Source organism: Aulonocara sp. 'chitande type north' Nkhata Bay, linkage group LG13 (genome assembly GCF_057382095.1).
Source record: "Aulonocara sp. 'chitande type north' Nkhata Bay isolate Kocher_YH1m ecotype deep benthic linkage group LG13, A_spYH_male_GT1.1, whole genome shotgun sequence".
Taxonomy (NCBI): Eukaryota; Metazoa; Chordata; class Actinopteri; order Cichliformes; family Cichlidae; genus Aulonocara; species Aulonocara sp. 'chitande type north' Nkhata Bay.
The window spans coordinates 2,929,391-2,945,441 of NC_141356.1; the positions used below are offsets into that span (position 1 = coordinate 2,929,391).

General features: G+C 39.8%; 1 protein-coding gene across 3 annotated transcripts; it reads left to right on the forward strand.

Moving 5' to 3' along the window:
• The first annotated feature begins 3,421 nt into the window (after nucleotides 1-3,421).
• LOC147315463 (cationic amino acid transporter 2-like) lies at nucleotides 3,422-15,621 on the forward strand. Of its 3 annotated transcripts, none has more exons than XM_086257996.1 (12): nucleotides 3,422-3,556; nucleotides 3,686-4,050; nucleotides 4,465-4,683; nucleotides 4,828-4,888; nucleotides 6,099-6,229; nucleotides 7,549-7,771; nucleotides 8,738-8,874; nucleotides 10,864-10,966; nucleotides 13,835-13,959; nucleotides 14,159-14,325; nucleotides 14,725-14,833; nucleotides 14,982-15,621. In XM_086257996.1, the coding sequence occupies exons 1-12, from the start codon at nucleotides 3,546-3,548 to the stop codon at nucleotides 15,101-15,103; spliced, it is 1,773 nt and encodes a 590-aa protein (XP_086114122.1). In that variant the 5' UTR covers nucleotides 3,422-3,545; the 3' UTR covers nucleotides 15,104-15,621. The 3 variants fall into 3 exon arrangements, with proteins under 3 accessions (XP_086114122.1, XP_086114121.1, XP_086114123.1); XM_086257995.1 differs by having other exon boundaries at nucleotides 4,465-4,620; nucleotides 4,723-4,888; XM_086257997.1 differs by lacking the exons at nucleotides 4,828-4,888; nucleotides 6,099-6,229.
• Nucleotides 15,622-16,051: the final 430 nt, after the last annotated feature.

A 16,051-nucleotide genomic window follows, 5' to 3' on the forward strand; every position in this document is an offset into this window, starting at 1 on the left:
CTCAAAAACAAAAGCGCTCTCTTGTTGAAATCTTCCTTAGAAATGTATCTTTCCCCAGGCAAGCGTTTTGGGAGTTTTTCCTTGTTAATATGATAGTGATGTCTAAGTAATTTTGTTTGTGTTGCTATAAATTTCATAATTTTTCTTTAATTTAGTTATTTTCTGCTCTTATTGGTCATTGTTTTATTGGCATATGATTTGCTAATAAATGTTAAAGGAATTCACAAACCTTCTATCAATGAGATCCTAAGTCACTCATTATTCAGAGTGTGACATATTAACTGACTGACTGACTGACTGACCCAGCCTCCCAACAACCCATTGGTCAAATCGAAAATACCTCTGGTAGTTCTGATCTGCCACTAGACACACAGATATATGCAATCACACCACAAAGGTGTCATTATGAACAGTGTGGGGAGAGCAATGAGAAAAAGCATTGATTTCTACTCTGAGAAAGTGCACTCGTAACAATTACCGTTCCATTACAATAGAGCTAACTGAGTGCAGAGAACAACTTTAGAGCAGTCCTGACACATACAAGCGCACACACAAAAACACTGCTGGCTGCCTGCCATCGCCACAGCTACTAACACACACAAATGTTGGAGGTGGGGCTGTGCAGAGTGAGTGAATTTATTCAGAGGTATTTCTACTGTCACAGTGTGCATGTTAATTTTGCAGGCTGAATTGTTAAAGCTGCAGAGCAAAGACATCCCTCACACAGCCTACAGCAAGACATGAAGGAAAAGAGTCCAGTGTTTTAAAAGGCGATCATTATGATACAGACACTGAATTCACTAAATTATAAACACTTTATTATTTGAACAAATAAAGGATATTCCATCAAATTCCATCACTCTGTACCTGACAGACTGAAGGTGTTAGGGTGCCAATCTTTTCCATCTTCCTGGATTTCAAACAGATTTCCCTCCTTTTCATTGACAAAGGGATTATGTCATCAACTAGAAAGCCAGAGAGGGACCGAGCAGTTTAGGATCTTTTCTGAATACTTTTGCTGCCATCTTGTGACCTTACCAGGTATTGCAGACTAGAAGAACCTTAAAGTCATGTTGTTGTCAAAGAACTGATGAGAAAGACGTTTGACAAGCTTAATATATATGTTAGGGAATAGTTTGGATATAGAGAATGCTGGTGGCATGAATTTAAATGTTTGTAGCTTCATGCAGTGATGAAACTGAAATCATAATAGGGAGGGATTCTTCTATCAGATGGAAAGATGAATTAAAAACAGCAAAATTACAATATGTAAACTTGTAAAGGAATATTATAGACAGTTTTCAAAGCTATAGATTGATCTGTAAAGATGTCAAGCAGCTTCTAGATGCTTAAAGGAAGCAGTAAGGTCAGTTTCCATTCTGGGTTTTTAGCATTAATAAGGCAACCTGCTCCAAGGTGAGTTTGAGGTCTTAAAGAAGTCAACATAGAGAATTTTTTTTTACCAACTTTATTTAGTGCTTTTCTACTCTACCTGAACATTCAAAGCGCTCTATACAGGTTGCCTCATTGACTCATTCACACCTGTTCATAGAAGCCCTTTCATACTGATGAATGCATCAGAGAGAAACTTAGGGATAATGTCTTGCCCAAGGACATTTAGCATGCAGTCTGGAGCAGTCACGGATCAACCCAAAAACCTTCTGATTAGTAGATGACCTGCTCCACCTCCGCAGCCACAGCCACCCCTTTAGGGTTAAAGAATCATTTTGAAAGTCATGTCCATAAAAGGTACAGTAAGTAATTTTTTTTAGGTGATTTGATAAAAAAAGAAAAATGTTGTACTTCTAAATACACAATTTATGTGTTCCAACAAATTGATACATTGTCACAAACTTATCATTTATCTATTAAAAATACATAGGAGCTGGTGTCATTTTGTGGAAGCTGCCATCTTGACCCACCATCTGGAATACACTGGCTGAGATGGGCATCGCCGCTCCGCCTTTTTACATTTTACATAACTGGCTAGAGACTGGCCACACTTTATACATTAGTTTTAATTTAAAGGTCATAAATAGCTCTTTCTCATTATATATGACCATTTAACATATGTACATGTATATTTTGGTGATCTCTTTCTCAGTATGTTTTTCTTCTTATGTTAGTTTGGAAATAAGCTAAGATTAAACCAGTTAATGTTAGGCTCTAGTGTCCTAAAAAAAAAAAAAAAAATCACACTTTTCCCCTGATAAACAATTTGATTGCATTCTCACATCGTATGGGAGTTCATTTACGACTAACAGCCAGTTCAAAGAAAGTTTCACCTACATGGGCAAACAGCAGTGATTATCAACAGAAAAGTTCAGTATATAATAACAACTGACCTCAGTATTGCTGCTAGTGGACAGAAGTGAGCGTCACTGACTCATATCAGACTCCTTCTTTACAGTTTTACTAAATGTGGACACCAGCTAAGCTAAACGGCTGACTGACAACAAAGATGTATTCTGCTTGAACCATGTCACAGCATCCACTTATTAATTAGTGAGAAGAACTTAACATATGATTAATGATAGAAATCACAGTTTTTGTGTTTTTCTTTCCCCAATCTGATGCTGACCCTTAATGGACCTTAAATTAATGGCCTCGTGGTAGCAGTGCTCTAAGTCTGAAAACAAATGTTTTACTAGATTAATATCACAGTGACATTGTGACACTGTAGCTAGTTATAGATTTAGGCCATGGCTTTTATGCTCAAGGTGGATTTAAGGCTGCTGATGATACCATTTATGAATCATCTGATTTAAAGGGGAAAAAAACCCAATGACAACAATGAAAGTATTTGCATCTTGAAATGGATCCAGCACAATTTGTCGCAGGACTGCTGAAAGAATCTTGTACAGTCTTAGTTTTTTGTCTAAAGTTTCTGGATCCTGGAAAAAGTTGGAGCTGGAGAAGTGGAAATGTCAACATGATTTCCAAGAGCTGATGGATTACCAGAAGCAAAAAACTTTGGGGGATTTATGTAGCTAACCTGTTTATATGGGCTCAGGAAAACATGGCTCCAACTCCGCTCAGGCTTGGACACTGTGATTTTGCCAGCAGCTTGAAAATCAGAGATAAATTCTGATGGAATAGTTCAATGCTGGAAATTAAAAACCATCCGGCATGTCATATAACCCTGTGAGACATATTGAAGTGAAGGCCAAGAGGTATTTGGTTAGCTGCCACATCTGGGGCTTTCTGTTATGTGTCTGTTCACTACAAACAATTCCCAGTTTCTGGAAACAGCATTATCTACACTCTACTGTGAAATAGAAACAGTATTAAATTCATATTTCTATCTGTGCAAGGCATATTAAAGTGTTTCCATCACATGCAGCATATATACCTCATACTGTTGACAATTCATTGATAGAAGCAGTGAGACAGGAGGCCTGAACATCCTCATGCTGATTAGCTGAATTGATGTCAGGTGTGCCGCTGCAGCAGTCTGCAGGGCTGTTAGCTGGAAAGAGAAGAGATTTTTTTTCTTCTCCCCTCTTCTAGTCCACACAGCAGAAACAGATCTAAGCACCTGTGAAATGAGTAGCAGGTAATGTTTGTTTTGGCCTTTTCATTATAACTTCAAGCCAGAAAAAGTCAGGCACAGAGAGGCCACATAATACTTGAATCCTTGACTGGTGTTGGTTGTTTTGTTAAATCACAGTACTACTGATTTCAGAATACGTTCTGTGTTAGCGTTCATCCGTTCCCTGGCCCGTAAGAAGCCTTTGGAGCCAGCAGGTGAGCAGTCCAACTTCTGCCGATGCTTGACCAGCCTGGATCTGATTGGCCTGGGTGTTGGCGGCACGCTTGGAGCAGGGGTTTACGTGCTCTCAGGGGAGGTGGCGAGGGAAGTGGCTGGTCCTAGTATCGTCATCTCTTTCCTGGTTGCTGCAGTGGCTTCAGTCTTTGCAGGATTGTGCTACGCTGAGCTTGGTGCTCGTGTGCCAAAGATGGGCTCGGCCTACCTTTACAGCTATGTGACTATAGGAGAAGTGTGGGCATTTGTGACTGGCTGGAATCTGCTGCTGTCCTATCTCATTGGTAAGTGGAATTCAGGGGGCACTATACATCTTTACCATGTATTTGACAAAATACATAAATGCAGTATGCCAAGTGATGTAGTTGTGCATCAAATCCAGTTTTTGCAGTAGTTTATGGTAGAAAGTGTGAAAAAACAGACAAATGTTAAAGCTGACACTGCCTGAACTTATTTATTTTTATTTGATTCTATTTGTAGGGAGTTTGATCATATTTAATATAAAAAATTTGATATTTACTTCTTTACACAAGATGACCCTTAGTCTCAAATGTTTTGTAAAAGCTGATTTTATTCAGTTTTATTTGTATAGTGTCAAATCACAACAGTCACATTGAGGCCTTTTATATTGGTAAAGACCCTACAATAACAATTAATGGAGTTATCTTCCATGCCTTGTTTTTTGAACTTCTCCTTAGAAACATCTAGTATAGCCAAAGCCTGGACTGGAGCATTTGATGACCTGATACACAATGTTATGGCTAAGCATCTAGGGGAACACACACCAATGGACTCACCTGGCTTGGCTGAATACCCAGACTTCTTTGCTGCTGCGCTGATTATGTTGCTTGCTGGTGACATTTGCAATTTTGACATGAAGTATTATTTGTATCATAGATGGAAAAACATTCTTAAAGGTAAAGTACATCTGTTTATATCTTTCCCTCTGTTTTCAGGGGTGCTTGCATATGGTCTGAAGGAGTCTGCAATTGTGAATACTGTTTTTACAGCAGTAAATGTGACTGTGTTGATTTTTATCATCACTTCTGGCTTTATAAAAGGAGATCTCAAAAACTGGCACATCAGTAAAAAGACAGTTCTAAATGCAACTTGGGAAATTATGTAAGTTTTATTTATGCTAATTTTCATTCACATTCTGATAGATTTTTTTTTTTCGTGTACTGCAAAAGTCAGTTTTAGGTTTCAGTTTATATTTGAAAATTTTTACTATGCTGGACACAGTACTGTGAAAAAGTATTTACCCCCTTAGTGGTTTCATGTTTGTCACACCAGCATGTTTCAGATCATCAAACAAATTTTGATATTAGAGAAAGATAACAGGGACAATATGTACTACAATCAAGTTTTTACAATAACCGGTGATCTGTCTTGATCTGTGGAAGAATTTCAGCCGACTTTCCTTTGCAGAACTTAATTCAGCCTTCACACAGGGTTTCCAAGCATGAACTGCCTGATTTAATGTCATGCCACACATTTTGTAACTTCTATCTTGTTAGTCCACAGAATATTTTTTTCAAAACTCTTGGAACTCTTGCTAGACTAATTACTACACACTTTTCTCATAGGCTTAGTTAGATGGTTAGCATTTTTCCCTTAAAATAAAATATTTGTTCAATATTAAATTTGTTTGATAGTTTAGGCTTGCCAATTCTTCCTTGTTTCTCAAGTTCTCCAGTTTCCTCTATTGTGTATTTATTTTTGGCATACTGGAGTTTAACATTGGCTCTGGTTCATTCCTTGCATGCCCTTTGCACACTTGGATGATTCATAGGTTGGTGTTAAGTGATCAACAAAACTCTGAAGATAGTCAGGTACGAGGAATAGACAGGAATTATTGAAAAAGCAACCAGTGTCCAAAGAAAAACTTTGAAAGACCTTCAAGAAGACAGGAGAACTATTTCTTTAAACAAAAACAAGATGCCCAGTCTTACTTTGGGAGCAAAGTATAAAGAAATGAGGGGTAATGGAGATCTAAAGAGCTTAGTAAGAAGAGGTAGCTTGAATGGGGTAATGGAGACTTTTACACAGTACTGTATATTCATAGCTGCCTGCCACCACGTGAGAATGCTTATCCCAAATGGTGAGGAGACTTGATCTAAATAGACAATCCGATTTATTTCATTCACAACTTTTTTCCCCCTCTTTGTGCTCTTTATAGTTTCATGGTATATTTAAGATTTCTCAAATTGCTCAGTCATATGTATAACTTTTATACAAGCAGAAAACCAATTTGTCTGATAGTATGTACATCATTAATGTGGATATTTCCATTGTGATATCATGTCATGAAACTACTGTTGCTTTTGTGCAGGAAACTTGAGCCGAATGAAACTGTTGACTTTGGTGTTGGCGGCTTTTTCCCCTTTGGTTTTGATGGAACTTTGGCCGGGGCAGCAACCTGTTTCTATGCTTTCTTTGGATTTGACTGCATTGTTGCTACTGGTACTCTTGAGTAGGATTAACTTTGTTACCTTTCATCTGGCCACAAACATTTTGCCCTGTGAGGTTGTTTATTATATTCCAGTCTGTAATGCACTATGTGGACAAAAGTACCGGGTCACATCTCTTAATTATTCAGTTTAGTTTGTGAAATTTCTTCCATCCAGGATATTCCACATTCAAATGTAAGTGGCATTGCAAAGTACAACCACAGTAACTTAGCTACAAATTGGCAGGAAATTTCTGAGTAAATTCTGAGTATGCCTATTCTTCTACCTGGTGGATTTTCAGAAAACATCAGGATATATGTTGTTGAAGCAAAGGAAAGGAAACAGCCTTTAAGTTCTGAAATAAATGCTTTCCAAGAGAAAACTATGTTGTGTTGGGAAAATTCACTGTGAGCAGAAGCAACTTCTGGACTACAGAATACTCAATTTGCATGTTTGTAGAGTTAATAATAGTGATGTGGTTGCAGTGTGACGACACCCTACTTTTTACTCTATGAGCTGTTTTAAAATGGTTCCCTATGGGAGACAAACGGGGAGAAAGCTGTGCTTTGATGATATTTGTGAGATGATCGTAAATCCTATCTCAATGAGAATAGCACTGGATGAAATAGAACTACGATAGAGAGATGGTTATCAAAACATAGCTATCGTGTGTGTGTGTGTGTGTGTGTGTGTGTGTGTGTGTGTGTGTGTGTGTGTGTGTACACATGTATATTGAAAAAAATAAATAAATACAAATCCCTAGCAAAAGTTTAAGACCACTTGAAAGATGGCAAAAAATCGTATTTTGCATGGTTGGATCTTAACAAGCTTCCAAGTAGAGCTTCAACATGCAACAAGAATAATAAAATTATAATAAAAATCACTCCACACACTTTGCTATCTGGAAATCTCGTGGACAAATCTAGTTTTGATGACTGCCAGGAGAATGTTGCCTCCATTGTACTAACTCTTAAGCTTTGGAGGTTGGATAAAGCTATAAGACTGTCTGTGTTTGGCCCAGGCGCTTAGTTCCAGGGAAGGGAAGTCTTTGTGGGAACAGTTTGGAAAAGGCCCTTCTCTGTTGCGGCGCCGTTTTAGGAGACCAACTCTATATTAATGCCTGTAGGCCTAGAATAGGATGTCATAAATTTCCTGTAGGTGTAATGTGCAAGTGACTCAGTACTTTTGTCAGTATAGTGTTTGTGCTTTTGTTGCAAAATAATCTGTTGGTCTGTTTATTTGATTGTTTTGGCTCATCTGTGTGTAGATCATTTCATTATTAGATTGTTTGCTGAATCAGGAAGTGTACGTCTAATTCATCTGCTTTTCTAGGAGAGGAGGTGCAGAACCCACAGAAAGCCATACCTCTTGGGATTGTGGTATCCCTGCTTATTTGCTTCGTGGCTTTTTTTGGCGTGTCGGCTTCCCTGACACTTATGATGCCCTACTATCTGCTTGACGCTCACAGTCCATTACCTGTGGCCTTTGAGTACATTGGCTGGGAGCCTGCAAAGTATGCTGTTGCTGTAGGATCCCTTTGTGCACTGTCAACAAGGTAATGATTTGTACACCTGTAAAACACTGAGTCAGTTCCAATTGCTAAATTCATTTACACAATTGTTAAAACTGCATGCTTAAATTTACTTTAGTGCTACAGAAATCTTTTCTTTCTTTTTGTTAAATTGTTGTGCACAATTGCCTGATTTACCTGAAGAAAAAAAAAAGGTTCTTTGCCCCTCACTGGCATCAGGGGGTGTTGAAATTTGACCATTTTTCTAAAAGCAGCAAGGGCAATCTGTGATGATGTAGCCTGTAATGACTTCAAAGCAGTGGAATACTTGACCCCATTTGCTCAGGCTGACTAGTACTAATCATGATTAATATATTGCCTTGTAAGCTATACAGAGATTTGGTGTAGTATATATCGTATGTGAAACTAAATACATAGTATGCCAAGTTCCACACACACACATGATAAATAGAGCTAAGTAATGGACTGTTTAAATACTAGAATTTAAATCACAGAAACTGGAGAAGTTGTCGAACGAGATGCATGTTAATTCATTCACATGCACAAATGCCACAACTACCTGCGAAGTCAATTTCAATGACTGGAGTTACCAGAGGAATAGCAGACTGCTTAAGGCTGCAGCTCCATGAACATAATCTAATAAGCCATTATTTGGCTTATTAGTTGTCAAAAATGAAAATAATTCAACCTCAGTACAACATGATGATGGAAAATATCCAGAGTCCAGTACTAACCATCTTATAGGCAACAAAGTAAAAAGAATGGTAGAAAGAAGCTCTCCTTATTGTCAGAAATCATAGTTCAGCTCTTGTTATAAGTGGCTTTGCTTGTCTATCCTGTATGTGTTTGTGCTACCAAAGCCAAATAAACGGCATATAAAACTACATCTCATTCTTTGTTGTAGTTATGGCTCATCTGTGAAGTCTGTGATGTGCAACTTGCTGTACCTGTAATTTCACGTTTAAAATGCAGTTGATACGTCATTCACAGTTTGCTGGGAGTGATGTTGCCAATGCCACGGGTGCTGTATGCCATGGCCAGAGACGGCCTGCTCTTCAAGCCACTCAGCTACATGAGTTCCAGGCAAAGTCCTGTCTTGGCTACATTGTCCTCAGGAGCTGTGGCTGGTAAGGCAGCTCTTTTTAACCCCTAGCAAATAGGTTATTAACCAATTTCAACTTTTTTGGTGTTCACAAAATCAAAAACAGGTGCAGCAGAGGGGCAACAATATGTCAACACCCAAAACTGGAATTATTTTGTAGGTGGAGGCTACTGACATAAGCATTCAAATGGTTCCAACCAGTAAATCTAACATAGTGTCTTGATGCATGCTCAATTGTCCAGGTAAATAAATCTCCCACTGAAAACGTTACGTCCAGATGGACAGAATCAAACTTTTGGGACTAACATAGATTTTCTGTTACCTTCTCACTTTTTCTGAATTTGTAAAGCTGCTTTACACCCTCTTCTGCTTTATTCGTTTGAGGCTTTATCTTATTTAATGTTGTAGTTGTCATTGATGCCTCTAGTTCTGCACACAGGGTCTTTCTGTTGCTCCTTGACAAAATGTCAAAGCAAATTAGTGTCTAAACATTTTTTTTTTTTTTTTTTTTTTTGCCTGTCCCGTTTGGCTCTTTTGCCATCAGAATTGTTGTCTAAAGGCGAAGAAAGATGCCCAACGGATTTACTTTACCAAATTGACCATCCCAGCCTTGCCGTAATGGTCCATTTGATTCACCTTTTATTGTTTATTTTATTTTCACTTACTGAATACGGGACAGACTTGACTGGAGGAAAGAAGGGGAGAAAGAAAGAGGGAAAGAGAAACAGCTGAGAAGAGGGACGGGGGAGAAGGGCAAAAGACAAAAACCAACAGAATGGGCAGCTTAAAAAAAAATGCATATATCAATCACCTGGAGTTGGCCGTCCGACTGGGGTCTGGAATGTGGGGCCTCCCTGCTGCTGCGGAGTCGGGACGGTCTGCCTCCCCCCACCGCAGGGAAAAGGGTAACACCACCTGGGTCTGGGTGCAGTTCCCCCCTCCAGGGGCAAGGGTACCTAGACCCGGTTCGTAGAGTACGCTTGGGGAGTGTGATCGTGTGTACAGCGTCTCTTTATGTCTGTCTCCACGTTGGTTGAGTGTGGAGTAAGTGCATATGAGAGCATGAGGGTGGGAATGGATGTTTGTGTCTGTGTGTGCCTGTATGTCTGTGTCTATATGTCAGGTTGGGTGTCAGGCGCCACCTCTCTGGGGACATCTCAGGCCCTCCAAGGTTTGGAGGCCTATCTCCCCCCACCACCACTTCCCCTGCCAGTGGCGGACTCCCTCAGACATCGGTGTGTTGATGGTTCTTTGTGTCCGGGGATGGGCGTCCAGGTACACACCGGCTCACTCCTTGGCGGCCGCTTATCGGGGCCTGGAGCCTGGGGCTCGCTTGGGCCCCTTCGGAGGTGGGGTGCCCCCGGCCTCTCGGCCTGGGGCTCGGTCACTCAGGCACAGCTGGGGGCCGGCGGAGCTCACGGGCGCGTCACTGCAACTCCCCCTGGCTTCTGCTCCGCGGCTGCTGAGTGAGCTCTCATCTGGGACTCTCCTCAGCTCTTCCCAGGAGGGTGGCGCGGCTGCCCCTCTGTTGGTCTTCCTTGGTCTCTTGTGTTCTGGGGGCCTCTGGATGTCTGGAGTTTTGATCTCCTCCATACCTGCTTCATGCCCTGGAGGACGGGGCTGTGCCCCCCCCCCCCCCCCCCCCCCCCCCACACACACACACACACCCTCTAGCAGATCATTACATGAAGGAACCTTTTAAAAAAACAAGCGCGTCCATGCTCACAGGTGTACACACGGGTGATCACACCCACAAACTACACCCTTTTTGGCTCCTACCTCAAAGCACACTGTGTTCTGTTGATCTACAATAATGTTTAACATTTAGTATTTACTGTCATATTCCCATATATCATTGTGATGTTGTTTATTCTATTACTCTTGTTCTCTTCTGCTTGCTTTCTTTTTTCTTTCTCAGCAGGTGATCGATATATGTGTCTAAACATTTTTGATAAGTGTTAAATTGTAGACTTTTGTGTCATCTGTAGTTGGGTGTGTGTTGCTCTTTTTGCAGCTTTCATGGTCCTTTTATTTGACCTCAAGGCACTGGTGGACATGAGCTCTATTGGGACCATTTTTGCATACACTCTTGTTGCAGTATGCCTTCTTATATTAAGGTTAGTACTCAGCCTAACAAATTAACATATGCTACTGTTCACTAAAAAACAATATATTCTTGTAAAAAAACCAAAACAAACTAGCCAGTAGAATAAAGATTGCAAATCAATTTGTACATGCATAGTGCTTTTATCCCCAGGTTAACTGAAAAATCTAAATTGCCCATAGGTGTGAATGAGAGTGCGAATGGTTGTCTGTCCCTGTGTGTTAGCCCTGCGACAGACTGGCGACCTGTCCAGGGTGTACCCCGCCTCTCGCCCTATGACAGCTGGGATAGGTTCCAGCATCCCCCGTGACCCTGAAAAGGATAAGCGGAAGCAAATGGGTGAATGGATGGATAGTGCTTTTATGCTTCGAGCACCCAAAGCCCATCCTGTCCAATATCTTTAGAATGGATCAACTACTGTTTTGACTTATCGTCTTGAGTTTAGTTAATAGATGATGTATCCTACATCACTGGAAGGACATTTACAGCATTTATACAATGCAAACTTTAAACTTGGTGCAAAATAGCATTGGGACAAAATGCTAAGTACATATATACAAATTAATTTATGTGAGCTCACAAACTTTAGGCAGAACTTCATGGTACTAATGATTTGCAAATCTAATACACCTTTATTTTAATCACATTAAAACACAGATAACCTATAAAATGTATACACTGATATTTAATGGTTTATGGTATTTTATTCATCCCAATCATTTGATTATATATGCATGTTGTACAATCATTCTATCCTGAAGAGAGAGCCGTTGAAAGTAACTGATATATAACCCCAGATTAACAAGATACACTCATGAGTAGGGATGGGTATCGTTTAGGTTTTATCCGATACCGGTGCCAAATCGGTACTTTTGAAACGGTGCCGGTGCTTAAACGGTGCTCAAACCGGTGCTTAAAGAATGGAGAACACAAAATTGGTCCAAAAACCTCTCATGTTCAGCTGTTTTTTGTTTTTTTGTTTTTTTGTAAAAAGATAACAATGTTAGCCTTTTCTGCAGCTATGGGGCATATATGGTATCACTCTTGGCTGGAAGCAGTGCTTAATCAATGGAAAAAAAAAAAACACAAACTTTGTCCAAAAACCTCTCATGTTTAACTGTTTTCCACTTTTTCTTTGGTCATTTTAGCCTTTTTGGCCAGGGTGAAGGGAGTATCTGCCATCAAACAAGAAGACAGCCGCATGTAACTACGATGATGTTTGCTAGTTCACCTTAAATGCATTAATGTAATGACGTGGTTAGTCTACTCAACGTAAATTACACACGAACAACATTAAGCTACTCACGCAGAGAAGAACAGCTGCTGCCATCAAATACGGCGCATTTCTCGGCTCTTAAAAAAAACGCTATGCGTCGCCAGGTGTTTCATCAGATTCGAGGTGTTGCCTCCTTTGCACAGTATCACTTTTTTTTTTGCGTCCCGTTTGGATCTTTAGCCATCAGAATTGTTGTCTTAAGGCCAAGAAAGATGCCAAGTGGATTTATTTTACCAAGTGGATCATCATGGCCTTGCCATATTGGTCCATTTGATTGACCTTTATTATAATTATGAATTTATTTTATTTTCAGTTGCTACAAACGGGACAGACATGACTGGGGGATAGGACAGGGAGAAAGAATGAAAGAAAGAGAGGGAGAGAGAAAACCAAAGGGGAGAAGAGACGGTGAGAAGGGGGAGAAGAAAGGAAAAAAAAAAAAGAAAAACAAACAAAGCACCTGGGTCACCTGTATGGAGAAAAAAAACAGAAGAGAAAGCAAACAACAAAGAGCAACATAATAAAAAAAACGGCACCATCACAATAAACTAGCTAGCAGTAGATATCAGTAGATACTAGATAATAAACGATATTGTGCAGCACGCAAGATAGACAGCGCACAATGTGCTTTGAGGCAGCAGCCAAGAAAGGTGTCTGTGAATACCCGTGTGTACACCTGTGTGGATCAGCATGCTTGTATTCCAAAGGTTTCTCCATGTAACGATCTGCTAGGGAGTGTGGGGAGCCATAGCCCCGTCCTCCAGGGTATGAAGCAGGTATGGAGGAGATCCAGGCCCCAGATCACAGTATCAGCTTAAAGCACTTGTTGCAGGCTGCTGAGTTTGCATATTTTGCTGTGAAGTAAAGCCAGACTTTTGAACACTTCACCTTGGGCATTTTTAATCTGTAGCTCTGCTCTAAAAGAACATACGTACCTGGACCCGCCTACTATCCTCGGAAACTTAGAAGGCTAGAATCTAAAGTGTATCACAGCTCAGGAAAAAAAAGCACCAAAATAAAGCACCGAAATGTGCGCTGCTTTTCGGTCTGGTTACTACAGTTTATGTCAGAACCGGTGCCATCATGGCACCGGACACCGGTACCCATCCCTACTCATGAGTGTATGTACAGCTTTTTTTTTTTTTTTTTTTTTTTTTTTTGAGCACGACACATGCTTTTCAGCAAGATGTTGTTGTTTTTTTTTTAAATCAAGATGATGCTTAACTGCAGCTATTGCAACAACACAGATTCATAGTACTAGTGTGCTGAAATGCCCACCATGCAGTCAACTTTGACATTAAAAATACAAGAAGAATGTGACCATGTTCCTCTTCCAAAAGTCAAGCAACTGTTATCTATAATTCCCAGGTGTTTTCCCAAATGCTCTGTTTACAACTGTGTACCGTTGTAAACAGGGCATTGTCCCGAATCTTGAGGTGTTGCTGCTATCAAATTCAAAATAAGCCTTTTTTTTTTTTTTTTTCATGAAAAGGTAAAATGTCTGTTTTAAACATTTGGCATGTGTATGTTCTACTGCAAATGACTTGGTCAAACAAGAGTTCCAGATTAGATGTAAGCCTGACTGTTTTTGTTTGTTTGTTTCAGGTACAAAGATAATGCTGGTTTTGTCCTCAGACTGGAGCCATTCTCAATAAGGGATGTGCTCAGGCCTCCATTTCGAGCTACCCACCGCACCTCTAAAAATGTCACCATTCTCACCATCATTATCTGTGAGTCATCCTTTATCACCCCGCCACACACACCCCACCTGATTTGCTGAGGCTCCTGACAGCTGCTTCACTTTGATACTTTGTATCTTGAGCAGATACTGCTAACACTATTCATTAAAAATAATTTTTGCTATTAAGAATGCAGAAATGAAACAAAATCCTAGTATTATGTTTTCTGACAGCTCCGACCTCTCCCCAGTGTTCCTGGTAATCGTTTTAACCGTGCTCCTGTCTGAGGCCTTGTACTCACTCAGCAGACGGGAACTATGGAGCGTGCTCCTCGTCTCTGTCCTCGTGCTGACATTGGTCCTTGCCGTTGTTATCATCTGGAGGCAGCCACAGAGCAGGACTAAAGCTTCTTTCATGGTAAAGCAGATGGTGTTGGGCGCTTGGTTCCAAATGTAGGATTTCATGCTTCTTGAAAGTCTGCTTCTATTGATTTTCATTGAATACAGCTTATTTGGGGGTCAGTTGCTGGGCCTCACTAAGGGTCTGTTGCAGGGCACAGAAAGTTTATAGCAAATAAATGTACGGCATGTTTACTAAAGGGAGGGCAACCAGTGGGCAAATGCTGGCTGACATTTTTTTTCTTCTTCTTGTTAAACTCCAAAAAGAAGGAATAGTAAGGAGAGTACTGGTACTGTCTGTCCCTGCTTGAAAAAGAAAACACTTGGCCTTTTTACTTAGGAAAAACAATGAAAAAGTGTAACTTCTAAAGTCAAAATGACATGCATAAATCAGTCATGGGTTCATATCCTTCTGCAGGTTCCCTGTGTACCTGTAATTCCAGTTTTAAGTGTCTTCATTAATACCTACTTGATGGTTCAACTGGAAGGAGAAACCTGGGTCAGCTATGCTGTTTGGATGGCAATTGGTAAGAGCGTGCATTTTCAGCCATTTCAGGTAACTAGGATTGCTATCAAATGCTTTTATTCTTCCAGGTTTGCATCATTGTAGAGAGCATATAGATGTATTAAGGAATAAAGACAGTAAGTTCATGGCATGCTATCCCCTTTTCTCAGGTCTGATCGTATACTTTGGCTATGGAGTTCGTCATAGTGTCCAGAAACAAAGACTCCAAGAAGCTCATGATCAGCTTAGTAGCAATAACATAAGCAGTAATGTTGTGGATTGTGCTGCTTGATGCTGTGTTCCACAGCATATTTAAGATGATCAAGAAATCACCTTAAAATCCTATTTTGGAATTTTACCCTGACTAACATAAAGCTGGTATGTGTCCTTTGATGCATAATGTTTAGCTAACAACTGCCTGAACTAAATATTACCATGGCAACAAATGTTGCAGTTCTATGTTTTGGTTTGATCAGTCAATCTGTGTTATGCAATCTTGGCTATTGTTGTTTAATGTTAGTATTTCTGAGTTAATATTTCACTTTTTAAATATTGATGTATGTTTCTGAAGTTGGGGGGGGGGGGAGTAAATTTGTTTAAAAAAATAAAAATAAAAAAGTAAACTAAATGTACCTAAATAAACTTGGTTCAAGTGAAGAAATTATGGTTTCCCGTTAGGTTATACTTAATTACTATTAATCTGTATTTTTATTTTGTCACTGTGGGAGTGCAGAAGAACCTGAAACACTTCATTTCCTCAGCACTTGGTACCATAATGGCTGATTAAAATAAAGTACACCTTACCTTTTATTTACACTGGCAGTAATTGTATTGAGGGTGTGGGGGGGGGGAATATCAAAAATGCTCTCAAGACGTTCTGCAAGGTTTTTCTTTGAGCCAAATTAAAATGACGACGTGTTCTGTGCACTCACGGTGCTAGACTAATCAAATTTCGAGTGGAAAACTTTGGGACACCTTGAATACTCCAAAGACCAAACTGCTTTTCATTCATTCATGACATAATTTTCTTCACTATTCATTCCACCAGTGTGTGAATGAATAGTGGAATTGTACAGCGCTTTTCAAAGCGCTGTACAATTTATTATTATTATTATTATTATTATTATTATTATTATTATATTCCCTCTCTCTCTCATTTGTAGCTCTTAGTTATTACAAATACTTAACTGAAGTTGGTGGCAGTGGTGGCACAACCAGTTATTAGTTATGACCCATATTA